The sequence below is a fragment of the Diadema antillarum genome, unplaced genomic scaffold, assembly GCF_040938485.1.
Source record: "Diadema antillarum isolate AM-2024a unplaced genomic scaffold, OU_Dant_1.0 seq00001813_RagTag, whole genome shotgun sequence".
NCBI classification, from domain to species: domain Eukaryota; kingdom Metazoa; phylum Echinodermata; class Echinoidea; order Diadematoida; family Diadematidae; genus Diadema; species Diadema antillarum.
The window spans coordinates 436,831-454,031 of NW_027272488.1; the positions used below are offsets into that span (position 1 = coordinate 436,831).

The following is a 17,201-nucleotide window of genomic DNA, read 5'->3' on the forward strand; positions in this document are numbered from 1 at the left end:
CACAAATGTGTATGTGTACAGTAGCTATAGATAATACATCAGCTGGCTTTTAATACCAAAGTAGGAGATAGAAAATACAGCATTTCAGACTGGACACTGCAAACATTATCTGCAGCTCACATGAATTGCCTCCATTATGGGCATGAATGATTTGAACATTCTTTCAACAAATTGTAACTACTGAAAAACGAGGAATGTTCAAGTGCATTTTAATTTCACGAATTTTGCGAGCGCCAAGATTCGCGAAATTAAAATGCACGTGAAATTTCTTGTCTACACTATATGCATTGAACGCCAGTGGCAATTTGCGAAAATTTCATGCCACGAAAAAGGCCGTCGGCTCCAATTCGCGAAAATTTCATGCCGAGAATATATCATGTTTTACAGTATTCTGCAGCAACATTCATTCGCTCCCTAGTGTCATCACATGTGAAAATACTGCACATTTCAGTGAAAAACAAATCTGAGAAGGTTGTGCATATACTCAGAAATTAATTGAGATACAAGGACAAACAAAAATACTGCAACAACAGATATTTCTATCGCAGAGTATAATTTGTTATGGTAACTAAAAGATACTCATTTTCTACATACAAGTACCAAGTACTTGCAGAGCATTGGAATGATATATTAACAAACATTTGTCTCTTTTTAAATGTATGTATTGTACAAAAAGTAGACTCACTAAAAGGATATGTGCAGAGATTCTGATCTGTAAGGGTGAAGGGTTCTTTCGTTTTTTTTTTAAATCTTTCTTATGTATATGTGTGTATGTTGTTTGTGTGTGTCTATGTCACTGTAATGTGTGTGTAAATGTGTATAATTCATGCTATCAACACATACATTATGCAAATCATGCTCTTGTCACAGCGTCTTTCATCCCATAAATTGTCAAATGAAATTGTTCAAACTAAATCTCACACTTTTGCTTTTAAACAATTCTGGTACTTTCCTATCCAAAAAATAAAAGAGCACAAAACTTCAAAATGATGTAAATTATTAATCAAGTAAAAGTGACAGTAAAAGAAATGAGAGCTGGGGCAAACAGATGGATGGAGGACCTGAGGTGATAACACTTTTGGAAGTAAAATTTGTTCAAGTGTGACAGTAGACTGAGAGGGTTCTGTGCACTATATCTTGCTGCAAAGCATTACCGGTACATGGGAGGGGTGATTGTTCCTTCAAGGAGGTATAATTGTAAAAGTAAGACGGTTCAGACTCATCAGAAATGCACAGCAATTTCATCAGAATTCAGTACTTCCTATTTCTTGTCCCTTGGGCAATGAACAAAGGAATTCTTTTGCACTGCACTAAGAAAGGATTTTTCTCTTCTTTTTTAATTTCACTCTCTCCTTGACACACTGAAAGGCACCATAATACCCCTAAATCCCTTAGGACTCTGTGGGAATGCAGGGATTGCTGCAGAGGACTGCAAGTAGCGATAACTCCTCCACTTCTTCCTGTAAAGTCACAGGCATGTGGTTTTATGCAGACACTGGCTCAAGTTACAAAAACCCTCTGCTGCTCTCACTTGCATGTCCCCCGCACGGGACGCAGTGATGTCAGCATCATCCACCCATCTCACTCAATTGTACGCACCACTAGACACGCCAACTAGCCAGCCACAGATAAATCAGGGACGGCCGGCGTGACTCCCTTCAGAGTCAAAGGAAGTTGATCCATCGGGTGAGCATGAATATCGAAGGCAGACAAGCTGCAGCTACAAACTTGAAAAAAAAAAAAAAAACTCTGACTTTCTCCTTTTACCTTAATGCAAAAAGTCCCTATCTACTAATTGATTAGGTCAGCCCTTTCTCTTCTCAAACAGTGGCTGGTCTTTGTTCTTCATATTTGTTATGTGCTTGTAAAAATATCTGTAAATAAACTGTATTATACTGTAAATAACACAGTCTGCAAGAATCTTCAGCGTACTGAAGGAGGCAGACATAAACAGAAGAAGAACAGATCTGAGAGGGATTTTGAAATGGCAGCATTTTGTAGGCAGGGGTTATCCTACACGCCGGAAAACTTGAAAAGAAGGTGCACAACACTCACAGTTAACAAGAACTCTGTTAGCAGATATCCCCTATAGTGGCATAGCAAGGTGCTCTCAGGCAGAGAAGAAACAGACCGGTAACATGACATATAACATTGACGGTTTTGAAGTTGTGTAGACTTGCGACAGGCATACATACATGTATGCAAATTCACCGAGAGAAACTAAACCATACCACAACATCATAAAACCTCCACAACCTCATGTCTGGATTGAAAAGGCTGCTAAGCTTTGGTTGAGGAAGATTACTGGGAGTAAGACAACTCCAAGAGTAATTGTGCCCTATCATCATTGCCCCCATCTGAAAATGACCCTGACCCTTGGCCAAAATATTCAGTATGGCTGTTTGATTATAGTTTGATTACACCTACTTGGTACATATGGCATTGATTAGATACAGTGCCACATTAAGAGGCATGGAGGTTCTTGCTATCATTAAACTTGTCACACATCTTGATTAGTCCATGGAAGAAGTGGGATAGAGGCTGAACAAAAGGAGATTCAAACATTCAATGGACAAATGTAGTCATCATCTTTTGACACAATAATGTTGAAATCAAATAATATATTTTGTATTTGTATCTATTTACTCACACTCGGGGGATGGATAGCCCTATGACATATTTTTTTGTTCTGAAAACTCTAATCACTTCTAAGCGACTAGTTGGATTATGCAATTAGTTCAATATCGTCGCTGGGGTGACAAGACCTTGTATCTGCAATTTTGGTGAAAATGACTTTTTTGGATTAATGGTCAGATAATCACTTCAGTGATGTCCTGTCCAAATCCTAGATGTCTTACCCCAAAAATGAAGCCACCACGGCATGTCAAAGGAATGTCTATCCCATCGGATACAGTACTTTGGCTGCCATGTTTTTTTGCTCTCCCGAACATTTGACATTTTGTAGATACGAGGTCTTGTCGCCCCAGCGACGATATGTAAATGTTTGTAGTAGAAAGGGATACTCTCCAGTGTGCAAAATAACTATTATTTTCCAACAGCCTGTCCTGCAAATAGCACCCCAAAGTCGGACTTGGAAAGGAAAACAGGCCTAAACAAAACAAACCAAATTCTGGTGACACAATAATGTCAGGCAGGGCCTCACACTGGCATACTTCAAGATCTGGACAGAATGTAAACAAGACACACCATTACACAGTATCAGCAACGAACTGTGTAGAAGCTAGCCTCGAGCAAAGAGTTCTGGGTATTATAACAAATGTCCAAATACACATTTTTTTTCTTTCTTTGCAATTTGGGTTACGAGAAAAATGCCAATTAAGGGATTCATATATGTGTTCAAAAATTATTTAACCTTTTGAAAAGCTTTATATTATTTCATGGCGGAAAATATTCTTGTTTTGCTTGCCCTAGTACATTATCCTCTCATTGGCTGAACATCGATGTACCAGCACATGCACACACGACACTCACCTCAGTGTGAAGTATATGGTGCCCTTCAGAGGAAGTACGTTTTTCCATTTTGGCAGACTTTAGGATTTTAGTACCGAGACCAGAGTGATGGGGTACATTTTAGATTATTTAGAATCCACAATAAATGATGATGCCATATATCTCAGAATATTTCAGCAAGAGAAATACATGACAGTGCATATTAACTCTTTATGTGTCACGTTCGCACGTCCGACTCAGTCAACGGCGTGTCAACTTCGCATATTCTGCTCAACAAACAAAGCCGCCAAAACCGATCGATACATCGCTAATCACTGCTAATCCCGAGGCGCAATGATAGCGTTTCTCGTGCTTTTGTTCCTCTCATATACGGCTTGCATTCTATGTGGTGATTGACTATCAAGCGGTATTCCCAACTAGATTTGCTCGTACATTCTAAGTTTCTGTCACGGTCTTATGTGCAAAATTCGTGCCTTTACAGTAATGTAGCAACTGGTCATTCAAAAGAAAAATTGAAAATAGATTCGTCATACAATTTATATCAAAACAAAGCTTGGCATTCCTCTTTAACTTTGCCTGCTATTATGCCCATCTTAACAGAAATTTGTAGAAGTTATACAAATTGGACAAACAGAATTCTTATTCAAAGCATGACTATTTTCCCGTCTCAGAATAAAGTGGCACATAGGGGGTTTCCATCATGGCACATAAAGAGTTAAACCACAAAGTTGTAAATCAGCGCATAAAAACACAATATGCCAAACATCAGTATGTCTGTGTATTGCATGGAAAATTCCACATCCACTCTGTTTTGTGCTTTCGACAGGATTTGGAACATGTGACAATAAACACTAATGGAAAATGAATTTGAGGAAAAAATGCATACGTGTAAAAAGTACAGCAGGAAGTGAACAGACTTAAATTATTTGTTATCATATTACCATCATATAATATGTCTTCCCACTTCGAAATACAGAAACTCAAATGATATGAAGGAGGTTGATTTGTGATGCTGTCAGAAATATTTCCAGCCTTAAAGAGTGGATAGCCACATGGTATTACTTGTAGCTTGTGGCGAGCTGTGGAAGGTGACATATGAGCATCTTGATAGAAGGGTAAACAAAATAATCAACAGAACCGGCAAGCAGAAATACATCTGAGTGTCACATGCAGACACGGTGCGGAGCGCCAGGTTTTTGCTACGACACACACAGCCAAAACGATCGCCGCGGCATGCTGTGACTTGTGTTTGCTTCTTCTTGCAGATTGTCTATTTGGCAACCATCTATCCAGGAACTGGTGTAATTTTGTTGATTTAGTTACCACATTTGCATTGCGGAAAAATGATGGTTGCCTGTGTGTCCTTTGAATACTTGCCTGACCGATATCTGGTTGCCCAAGGCAATTGGGCAAGTGGGTTTATAGTGCCCTGCTATTAGTCATAGACCTGACTGGAACAGAAATTATACAACAGCAAAGCCACCAGGACTTACAGTCAATACCTTCTCTCTCTCTCTCTCTCTCTCTTGTTTAGTCTCGTTTGTCTATCAACCAGCTGTCCTGATATTTAAGAGAACCTCTAAAACACTGATGTAAAAAAAGGAATTACATACTGTATAGAAAGTATATTATTTTCTTATTTGCCTATCATTTTCTTTAGCTCATTTCGCACATTTCTATTCTTTTCCTCACTTCTATAGGCAAATTCAATCTGTAGGCTTCACAGTTTAATCCTCATTTCTCCTTGAAAGTCACCTTCCCCATACTCCACTCCACTCTACTGCCAGATCTTCCTCCGGCAAGGACATGATATGTTGCTTATAACACCATCTCATCTGATGTAGACATTTCCCACATTAGAAACAAATCTCGGTGTCAGCCGCAACTGATCCTGGCGAAGTTGCCATTCAGCTCCATGGCAACCGCATCTCCCCGCACACCTCTCTTCCGCCGAAAAATCCCCACAAAGGCACATTGTAAAATTAATGAATAACTAACTAGAGCTGCGTGCGACAAGATCATCTCAGCATCTGCTGGAGTTTGTCATTACACACATGCTGACTGGATCAGTGGGGGGGGGGGGGGGGGGGTAATGGCATCTTGCTCAGACTCCATAAAGTCCAAGTGGATGTGCCCTTCAGCTTCCTCTATTCAGCCATAAAACAGCCTTCTTACTGCATCAGATGCTAACTACTCCTGCTTTGAATCATTTACACCTTGTGGCACAGCAAGAGTGAAGCAGTAAACACAAAAGATGCAGAGCAAGCACGCTGAGACGCGAACAAAGGATCTTTAAATATGGTATATTTTCCACGACTGTTTTTTTTTTCTCTTGAAAGCACAGATCTGACATGCATGCACAAACACAAAAAAAAACTACAATACAGACAGACAGACAGACACACACACACACACACACACACACACACACACACTATCACTCATAACACATGGCTTAAAAACTTTCTCTTGCATTCACCGTGAAGAAAGAATACTTTACCCTGCCCACTTCCAAAAACACTTTACAAAGGAATAGGGCAAAGCTGAAGGAAAATGTTTGTTTGGTTGGTTTTTTTTTGCTCTCACTCTCATTTTCTCGATGAACGACTAAGAGTTGTAATAACTCCCACTTGGAAAATGCATGGTCATTCCAAAATTATTGCCACTAGAAGGGATACAAAATAATGTGGGGCTGTGCATACTCCAAAGCAATTAGAGAGAAAGATATGCTTGAACGTACGTTTTCCTCAGTAAAACACTCCTGAGAAAATATCAAATGTCTTCAAATGCTTTGCTGTTCAGACGATCTTCACTCGAACGAAATGAGGAAACAAGAGACATGAGTTGGCCCACGGTAAGATTATGTTTTTTTGTTTTGTTTTTGATGTGGTGATTGCTGAATGAGATGATGGGCCCTTGAAATCGAGAGGATTTGGCTCATGTTGGATGAATGAAGCATCCATCATCTTCTGGTCAGGTGTCTGACGAGAAGAGATAATTAGATTTGCCTTCTGAGATGTTGAGTGTCTTCACAGTTGTGAGAATGAATGGGAAAAGGACATGTTGGAAGTTGTGAAGCGCTTTCCCAGAACCACCTTGGAGATGCTAAAAGTACACATGTCCTACAGCAGTGCTCAATATCAATCAAACCGTGAGCATAGGTCTCTCATTTGACATCCTCAAAAGGAGATGAGCAAAGTATGCCAATGTGTGGACATATGTTACACACTACAGTAACAGACTTCTGGCAAAACATGTGCCATCAAACTTGGGCTTTATCACTATCAACAGTCATGACGACAAAAACAAACTAAAAAACAAACAAACAAACAAACAAACAAACAAACAAACAAACAAACAAACAAAGCCTGAAAGAGCCTCAAACTGCAGCACATAATTATCTCAGTACCAGTAATCATACAGCATATGATAATGAACATACAACCCAACTGATATAACCTTCATACATAGCAGTCTCAAATGCAAGTAAAAGTAAAAACTATGTTTTGATTATTCTTCTATTGTTCTAGGACTCTTTGATCACAAACCATTTTCACATTCTTTATGCAATAAGCAAACAAAGAATGAATTTAAGGAAAAAAATCTAAAAGGACATGTAGTATTGGTGTTACCATCTACCTATTGGTATGAATTATTATCTGATTTTGGTATGAGAAGTAAATACCTCTAGGGATTTTGACATGTGGTTAGGTCTTTTCCCTCCTGTGGAATATGGCAAGGTTTGAAATGATTGTTTCTCCTTCCAATGTTTTAATCTTTTCAAAGCATTGAGACAGAAGAAGTTATGGATCATCTTTTCAGATGAAATATGGGAGTAAACAACTCCAATTATCCAAAATTTCATGAGTTTCCCACCTAACTGCATGAGGATGCTACAAAAATTTGAAACACATACTACAGTTGTACACATTACTTGCAGAAAACATACAGTATCTACCGTATCAGCACTGTCAAAATCCTCCTGCCTCACATATTTGTTTTCAAAGGTTGCCCTCCTACAGCAAAGTTTTTCTGTTCTTTCAACACCCAAGCAGCATGCCATAACTGCCCCCCCCCCCCCCATCCCCTTCCCAAACCATAAGAAGGATGGAAGTAGTATTGGAAAGCCAACTCACTTGAAGTAGATGGCTAAATCTGTTGACAGGATGGCGCTCTCAAGGATCCTGATGGCCTCGCGATAGTCCTCCGGCGACAGAAACTCAAAGATGTTGTTGCCCTGGACAGATTTTATCAATGGAGAGAAGGACATACTGACATCAATACAAAATAAGGAAACTAGAAACAAAAACATACAAATACATTGCATTCAAGCCCATACATTACAATGTAAGGCCAAGCGATTTCAAATGACAGCTTCTCGAAGAGACGACATTGCCCTGGGCAGATTTTATCATGGCAGAGAAGAGGAGGGACGCATACATCAATTTCACCAAGACACACAAACAGACCCAAATGAGAATGAAAAATTAGAACAAGTATGAATGTAACTTGTCAAGTCCTGTTCATTCAAATATAAGGCTAAATTATTTCTGGGGCAAATAGCTACATAAATCTTGATATGACCATTCTTGCTCATTTGATTTCAAGACACTCATTAATCAAAAAAGATGCTCCTTTTTTTTTTTTTTTGCATTTGGTACCAGAAACCTAGCATGCAGACAAATCTGCTGAAGATGTTAACAGAGTCAGCATATCAAATGAAAGAGAAGGGTTTGGAACACAAATAGGCTGCTACAGGGTATCTTCCATAATGTGACAACCATGTTTAATGAGAATGTGTGAAAGAAACATCTGTGGGTCTTGTGGGATTCATTTCAGTACACATATTACTTCATTTAGGCTTATAGGGCTCCAATGTAATACATCCTCAACTGGACAGTCATACATTCCAGCATAAAGCTAATGAGTGTGTGTTTGCTTGATTTACCATGACTTACATGTACGTATACAAATCACTATTAGCTCTAATATGCCTACACACATTATATCAACCAAAATATGCTATAGCAGCATCCCTACATTTTCCATTTTGGGTTTTTTCCCTTCAACATTGTAATTTAAAGTTGTCCGTCCGTCCGTCCGTCCTATCACACATTGTCAAGATTGTTAGGTCAACTATCTCAATCAAAACATCAATGTTTCAAAATAATTATAGCATTTTTAATTCCTTGATTAGCTACATCCTAATATCATAGCATAGGTGTTGAGATCACCACTCCTCGTTACTTTCAGTAATATCTATTCATCTCCACGCTATGTGGTTTCCAAGTATGCACGATTTCAGACTTTGACCTTGGCCTCTCTGCCTCATCAGTTTTTACCACATCTAATTAGGACTTTTCCATTCATGGAGGTGTTGCATTTGGTACAATAGAGCCCCATACTTTGGAAGTTGTTAATAATTAGTGAAATACCAAATGAGACCTTGCCATTGACATCCAGCCTTCATCACAGTCCTTCCACACTGATTACTTCATTAATTTGTTACACTTCAAGCTGGCATTGCATCTGACACATATCTGCCAAATCACTGCATATTTAAGATAATACAGACGGACAAACTGCTAAACAAACAACATAGGAATATAGTAAATCAAAAAGATTTTCAAAGTACTTGGAAAAATGTCATAAAATATAAAACAAAAATGATAACTCAATATATTTCTCTCCACATATTGCTCATTGTACTACTATAAATGCAAATTGATGATCAACTCTTTGGAAGAATTTGTTAGGAAGATATACTGTAAAACATGATATTTTCGCAGAATGAAATTTTTGCGAATTGGAGCCGACGGCCTTCTCTGCGGCATTAAATTTTTGCAAGTTGCCTCTCACATTCAGTGCGTATAGTATACACAAGAACTTTTACGGCATTTTAATTTTGCGAATCTTGGCCCTCACAAACTTCGCGAAACTAAAATGCACGCGAACATTCCTCGTTTTACAGTATTCTGTGTTATTGATTTTCTTTTTGGGGGTTCTCCTACTATAACACAAGCCTACCTAACCCACACACACACACACACACATTCATTCATACATACCCACATGTACAATCTTACACACATTGATCTCTTGGGTATACCATTCTTTGCTCATTCTATCTCGTGTATCCCACATGTTGATATCCTGTGTAGCCCCCCCCCCCCCCCCCCCCCCACACAGCTTGATGGAATAAAACCATTGATTGTGCAATATGATACCTTGCACCCTACAAAGCAGCCTGTGTAATGAGATGCATGTATGTGCACACACACACAAAACACACACACACACACACACACATATTATCCTCCTAGGAGAGATCAGAGTGGGAGAAAGCACTTAAAGCATGGTTGACTCCATCAGACACGATATAAAGAAGATACAAAATGAAATGAAGGAAGACCCTCATGGAACAGATCCAGTTTTAGATGAGAGATTAATTCAGTTCACATCATGCTTAGATACTCAGGCATGAGCAAGAGCAAATAGCATTTACACAGGAAACATGCATCCAACACTTTCTTTTATTTGGTTTTCACAAACTGCGAAATTGGGAAGCTGGAAGGAAGTACTCTTACAGTATAATTATTCATCAGTGCTGTCATGAAGAGTTAATTTTGAGACCATTTACCATTATATCAGCGCACTCAAGTTTTGCTTCAAGGAACAGATTTTGTTTCTCTCAACATGGTTTCTAACAAAAACAAGAAGGATTTTGTAAGATCTCGATCTCTCTCTCATAAGAAAAAAAAAAATGGGTAAACGCAGCACGAAATCTTGAAGCCCATATTACAAAGAACAGGTGAAATGACTGAGTGCCATCAAGAAGATGGGGCACAGCTATCAAAGGTCAGCATGGGGAAGGAACGAGGACTTGAGCACAAACAACAGACTGAAGAGGAATCGGTGACCCACAGAATGGTGTCAATTGAGCTCCCGACTGTTGAGTTAGGTTGCAACTGAAGGGCTCCCAAGACAGCACCAATTCTGCAGAAAACACACACTTACGACACCCTCCTTCCATGAAATCAGTCAATGTGTCACAAACACCAAGTGGGGGGATGATGAGTGGAGGAGAAAGTAAGGGAAGAGAGGAGCGGAAGAAAATGAGAGAGAAAAGTAGAGCACACACCACACACGCATGGCTTTTAGAGACAGACATGGCGGCAGGTGGTTATGATGACGATGACGATGACAATGATGATAATGATAGTAACTAGAAATGTCGCTACTGCAGAGACTGGTTATACCCCCGCCAAACAACATTTCATAAGCTTTGGTCAAAACAACATTTCATAAGCTTTGGTCAAAAAACTGAGGAAGTAGTTAAATCCGCAAGATCTTTCCTTGATCTTCTGCCATTAATATGCCGTTACCATGGCAACGTACTTTCGGGTACTGTCGAAAAATGCGTCTTGCACATCTACAACCAAAGGCACACATCTGTACCAAGTTTCATTGAAATTGGGCAAAAACTGAGGAAGTAGTTTGCAACACAAAATTTTCCATCATTTTGGCTCATAATATGTGAGCTGTTACCATGGCAACATACTTTTTGTCACTGTCAAGAAATGTGTCATGCTGACCTAAATCCTAAGACAAACATTCAATATGAATTCCATGAGAATTGGAAAAACACTGATGAAGCAGTTTTGCCATGAAGCATTTGCCCTATATTTTACCAATAACATGCCGTTACCATGGCAACGCACTTTTTGCCACTGCGGAAATATGTGTCTTGCACATTAACATATTCAGATGAACATCTGTACCTAATTTCATAAAAATTGATCAAAAACTGTGGGAGGAGTTCGTGACGCAAGATTTGTACCCATTTTTGCCCATAATATGCCGTTACCATGGCAACGTACTTTTGGGTACTGTCAAAAAACACGTCTTGCACATCTACAACCCAAGGCACACATCTGTGCCAAGTTTTATGGGAATCGGTTGAAAACTGAGGAAGTAGTTCGCGACGCAAGATTTGCAACGGACCGACCGCCCGACCGACCGCCCCACCGCCCCACCGACCGCCCCATCGCCCGACCGTCCGCTGATTCCTATATACCCCCTTCAAACTTCGTTTGGCGGGGGTATAATAACAAAAATAATAATAACAATAAGAATTATAATTACTATAACAATAATAACAATGATAATAATAAAAGTAATAATAATAATAACAATAATGATACTAATAATTATAAGAGGAAGAGGAAGAAGAAGAAGACGACGAAGAAGAAAGCAAGGAACAATAACAACAACAACAACAATGCTGGCGTCTCTTAAATCAGTACAGCTTCTTCATCACTGGCACCTCACTTCAAGAGGGCCCTGTCACTTTTGATATCTTGCTGGGTATAGCAAGCAATATGACACAAAACACATGACAACAGACATCTTAGTGACAGAGAGTGGGAAAGAGTGTGAGACACAATGTAACTGCAGTATCTAAAATCAAACAAACAAGTAGACGTATTGCCATAATGGATTAATCTAACATATATGTAGCAATAACAGTATCTCGAAAGACTTTTAGAAACTCAATTAATCAATCTGAGAGTAGAATTGTTTAAAAGCACAAAAGAGAAACGCACTGACACATCTCAATCATGGGAAGACACACACGTATAAATCAATACAAATGCGATAGGTGAGCGTACATGCAATGTGGTAGCGTCTTAATGTTTGGTAGGATGGGATGGTAGGATGGGGAGATGTCACAAATTGATGGGGGGGGGGGGGGAATAGTGAGAAATCTGAGCAGAACGGAGCTGCAGACAGATGGGACGGATGAATATATACATCCGGCAACTCTATCGAGAACAGGGGATTACCGCGATGACGATAGAGGGGATAAGACTTTGCTGCCTATGGATGATTTCAGCATCAGCGGCAGTCTCCCTCATCCACAAGAACTCGCAGACTGAAATCTGCCGATGGCACCACTTCTGTCATCAGCAAGACCTCAGAGACGTCGCCATTACATAAACAATCATCATTACACCTCATCTTTCTAACCCAGGATAATCTCTGTCTCTCTCTGTCTCTCTCTCTCTTTCTTAGTCCCATTCCTTTTTTCCTCTCTCCCTCTTATGATTGCTTTTCACAAGCACAGGTCATGGCTTCCACATCATTTATTTATAATGCTTAAATGAGAATTAACTTCCCTATTACATTGCTTGGCTTAAATCTATAGTTCTCTACTTTTTTTTTTTTTTAGATTTAACCCTAATCTCCAGAGAGCTTTCCCCTTAAGCAGTTATCAAAGCAAAACTATACAGACAATAATTGAGAATGTTGTCAATGGGGATGATGATGCAGATGGCGATGCAGATGGTAAGATAAAGAGAAATCAAATATTATATACATTTTTAAGATAAAAGCACAGCAACTATGGAACTCTAGCTCATCAACACATCGTAGCATTGAAGTAAAAGTTTGGTAATCTTTCACAAATGGGATAACTGTTTGCAAGTCAAGCAGTTATACATGCCACAGTGATTTTCACTACTTCCTGATGTAATTTAAAAAAAAATGCAATAACTACATTCATTTTTAATAATTACTATCAAACAGCACAAAATGCTTGTGATTCTTTAATGGCACATCCATACATCACATGGTCAAAGACTGGATACAGTCCATACTTTTCTGATATGAAATGTGACTTCAAAACTTCACAATGGTGAATGTAGAGGCATCTCTGTGAGCAAATCGTTTCTCAAGTTAATGAGAATGAGCAGTCCTGAGTGATCCGATGGGGAGGGCTTCAGGGAAACAGAAAGAGGCAGAGGAGCCGCAGGGGAGGGGGAGGGGGGATGTATAGGAGGAGGGGTCACGAAAAGGAAACATAGAGATGGGGGCGGGATGAGAGCAAGAGAAGACTACTTGGGCGCTCATGGATGACCTTATTGAATTATTGCACGACAATTTGGGGCTAAATTGAATTTGCGCAAATTTACACTTTTAAAGCCCAGGGGTAACACGGAGTCCACTGGCAATCAGGAGTGCATGGGATGGACTGCGTAAAGCGACATCAGCTGCGTGACCAGATCACCCTGGCTTTGATGTCTTACTCTGCACACTCAGCGTAGGAGCATGCTCAGTATACGGATCGTGCATGAAGACCAGATAGGAGGAATTCCATGTACCAGAAATGATATTGGCTTTACTGACTTTATACTATGGGATTTGCAGAGTAACAAAAGATTGTCATAGAAACAAGCTAACTCAATGATGGATAATTCATGGTAACAACAAATTTACCTCACATGGTGGCCATAAACCTGTCAGGCTAATTACACAAGTGGTTAAGTTTCAGGACCACAAGCACTGTAATTATCAAAATGAAATCCTCAGATGATAGAGGAGGGCAATTCACAGGTAGTTCAACCCTTGGCAGATAGCCAAATCAAATAGCCAAAGATACATGTAGCATGTTACTTTTCTTCCTGCATGTGGGTACGACGGGCTAAAACAAGAACATTTAAATACCGGAACTAACATCATTAAAAAAATACTGTACAATATTACTGATGATTTTTTTTTTTTTAAAGCACACAGTATCATGATCTGCTTGATGAAATTCCTAAATATGACAGCAGAGCTACTAATAAGACAAACACACATCCATCATGAGCCACAAAGCGTGAATAAAGTCAACTAGCCTTACTTAATTCAAGAATGGTATTTGTGTTATAAGGTGACAAAACTGACGAATCTATAGACAGACTTGAAAAAAAAAAAAAAGTCTGCATTTTCTCTTAATGGCCAAGAAATCAATCTTGAAGCACCAGTTTGGTGCTGTTCTTTGCAGATTTGAACCGACAGTTTGGTGTCAAAGCAAAGCCATTAGAATCTGCCTCAAGTCCTGAACCACAAACACCTTTGGTGTGGAATATTGATAACAGTCGAGGCAAATGTGCAAATGAGGCAAGGGGCCCAAATCAGGCCTCTATCAACCATGGTCTGCTGGGAAGTTAATGCGGCTTGACATTCACTCAAAACAGCCGGAAGGCAAAGAAAATATGAAGGGTTATAATCCTCAGAGTGAGTTTGCGGGGATATGTCGGGAATCCAATAGCCCTCTGGCAGGCATAACCCTTTACATTGCGATCAATGAAACTTTTTGTGTATTTACAATGCCAATGGAATGTAAATACTTACTTCTTTCTCTCTGCTGTAAATGTGTCATGGGGGGAGGGTGACCTGAGAAAGGTATACATGCTGTAAACTTTTACACTTATAAGGGGTTTATATATATGCTCCTACAACTGTTCAATCATTTCTGAAAAAGGGTGACTATGAATTATGCTTTTAATAGCATGAGTCATTTCAGCTTTGGAGTATGTGAGTTTTTAATAACTGCACACACGCATGAAAACATCATGTCTAGATCTATATGCACTTCTGTTTTAACCACATAACATTTCAACTACGATCAAGGACACATGCTATCTCAGGTTTGCTTTCATTTGCTCTCTCTATCCCTCTGTCTCCCCCTCTCCATGAACTCTTAAACAGATTATTGTTTCTTCTTTTCAAACAAAACTGGCTGATAAATGTATGTGTCCCCAAAAACAACAACAACAACAACAACAACAACAACAACAAACAAACAAACAAACAAACAAACAAAAACTGAACTACAACAAACAAAAAAAACCAGGCCAGAAACAAATGATCCTCCTGACTGGTTCCCATCTTTTGGAAGAGTGTAAACCATGACAAAGCATCACTGCTACTTTTTTTATACCATTTTGACAAAAGACACGTTCTTTTGTCATAGTCCAAACTCTTTCATTAATTTTTTACTTTGCGAGATGAGAAAGTTCTGGCAGATCATTATGAAGTAGCACATGTTTATACACAAATTCACCAAAATAAAAGGGAAAAAGGGGGGGGGGGGTTTGATCCAATAGCCATCGAATTGCATTTTGGGTCTTGCCATCAGGCTCTCCGAATCTATCATTAGCAATTCCACACTCTACTTCGTTTCCCTCTCTTCCTCCTTCCCTCTACCTCTCTCTCACTTTCTACCCAGAGCTTGACAGCAGGCACCAAATGAAGTAATGGCTATACACGTTACTTTTTGTGTACTCTTACTGATCATAACCTTGTGATAGTTTTAATGCATAACAACAGTTTATAGCGTATACACCTAAGTAGGCTTTATATGCAAATCATGTTCTTCTCCGGAAACCAAAGATAGCTCGGTCACAGTAATGGTTCACATTTTTGTATATATATATATTTTTTTTTTAATCACATAGGCATACCCAGCTTTTCTTATTTGGTACCATTACATCACCTGGTCTTATCTTCTGTCCATTCTCCGTTTCTTTTTCACAAACGCTGATTACTTGGGGCTTACAGCCAAACAAGCTAGCTTTCATGTAGGTCCCGTCATACTTCTCTTTGTTCAACCCCATTTTGATTTTGACAAGTTATCATTACAGTTGCTGTGTTATCAACATGTATATTGTTAGTTTTCTACATATTGTTTACAACGTAAAGGAACTTGTATTATTATTTCTGTTGTAATGTTCATAAATGAGAAGTATGAAAATTTTTAAAAAATGAATTGAATTGAATAAATTCATACGGCTAAAAAAAAAAAAGAAAGAAAGAATTTGGATGATAATCAGCACAGGCATGGACAGGACAGCAGGACACTATCTGCCACCTAAAGAAGCACAAGTGATGCACGTACTTTGATGTGGAGTTATTGGCATGCTGGGTGATAGGATAGAATGTATGATCATCATCAATGCTGAATGAGGACCATTACAGAAAAATCACTCCCTCAGGCATAATTTGCCTATTTTCAAACCATTTCAGGTGATTACTATAGCCATAATGTGAAGTATTCTTCTCACCAGAGGATGATCGAAGTAAATTATCTTAAGCACCACAATAGCTTGCTATAAGCACTTTCACATAATCGTACCTCAGCTAAGAAGACATTCCATGAGACAAAAATAATATCATATCTTAGCTGAATTCTCTCAACTTCCTTTCAAATTCCTCACAGCAAAGTACCCCTGAAGAATTCAAGTTTCAATAGCCACCCAAAAAAAGACAAAAAAGGAGGGGAAAAAAAACACGCAAGAAGTATTAAAACAAACAAGCACATGAAAAAACAAAACAAAAAACAAAAAACTCTTGCCATTTGTAGAAGAAATAATCAGCAGGGCATATTCCAACATCAATTTATCTACCTACAAAATACTTTATAAAATAATACATATTGACATCAGAATCTCTGCCATGTGTTACTCAGACTTTCCTCTGGTTAAGGAGGCAGTCATCCTACAGAGATGAAGCATAATCAGCGATTTTCTGCACAAACTGTTCACAAGGCTTTGCTTCCTTCCTATGGTTAATCAACCTGATTACCTTCTAGACACAGAATCTGGAGAGAAAAACAATGACGGGCAATCAAAGACAGACAGACAGACAGACAGACACAGATATAAACTCAAATACACACAAACGCACACATACACATATGCACACACATATACACACACACACACACACACATACACGTACACACACACACACACACACACACACACACACACACACACACACACACACACACACACACACACACACACACACACATGGCCTTGGAAACACAAACAGGCATTGCAGAGTGACTGAGACCTTGGCATACATTCATCAGTTTACTGCTGAATTCCACGCACCGATAG

The 17,201-nt window shown here is 39.1% G+C and overlaps 1 protein-coding gene across 1 annotated transcript in view; it reads right to left on the minus strand.

The window, feature by feature from the left end:
* Positions 1 to 17,201, minus strand: part of LOC139712502 (cGMP-specific 3',5'-cyclic phosphodiesterase-like) — a 70,599-nt gene that overhangs the window by 18,314 nt on the left and 35,084 nt on the right. The window contains exon 8 of the mRNA XM_071624318.1: positions 7,608 to 7,708. Coding sequence (XP_071480419.1) covers positions 7,608 to 7,708 — 101 coding nt within the window. The remainder of the gene's footprint in view (positions 1 to 7,607; positions 7,709 to 17,201) is intronic.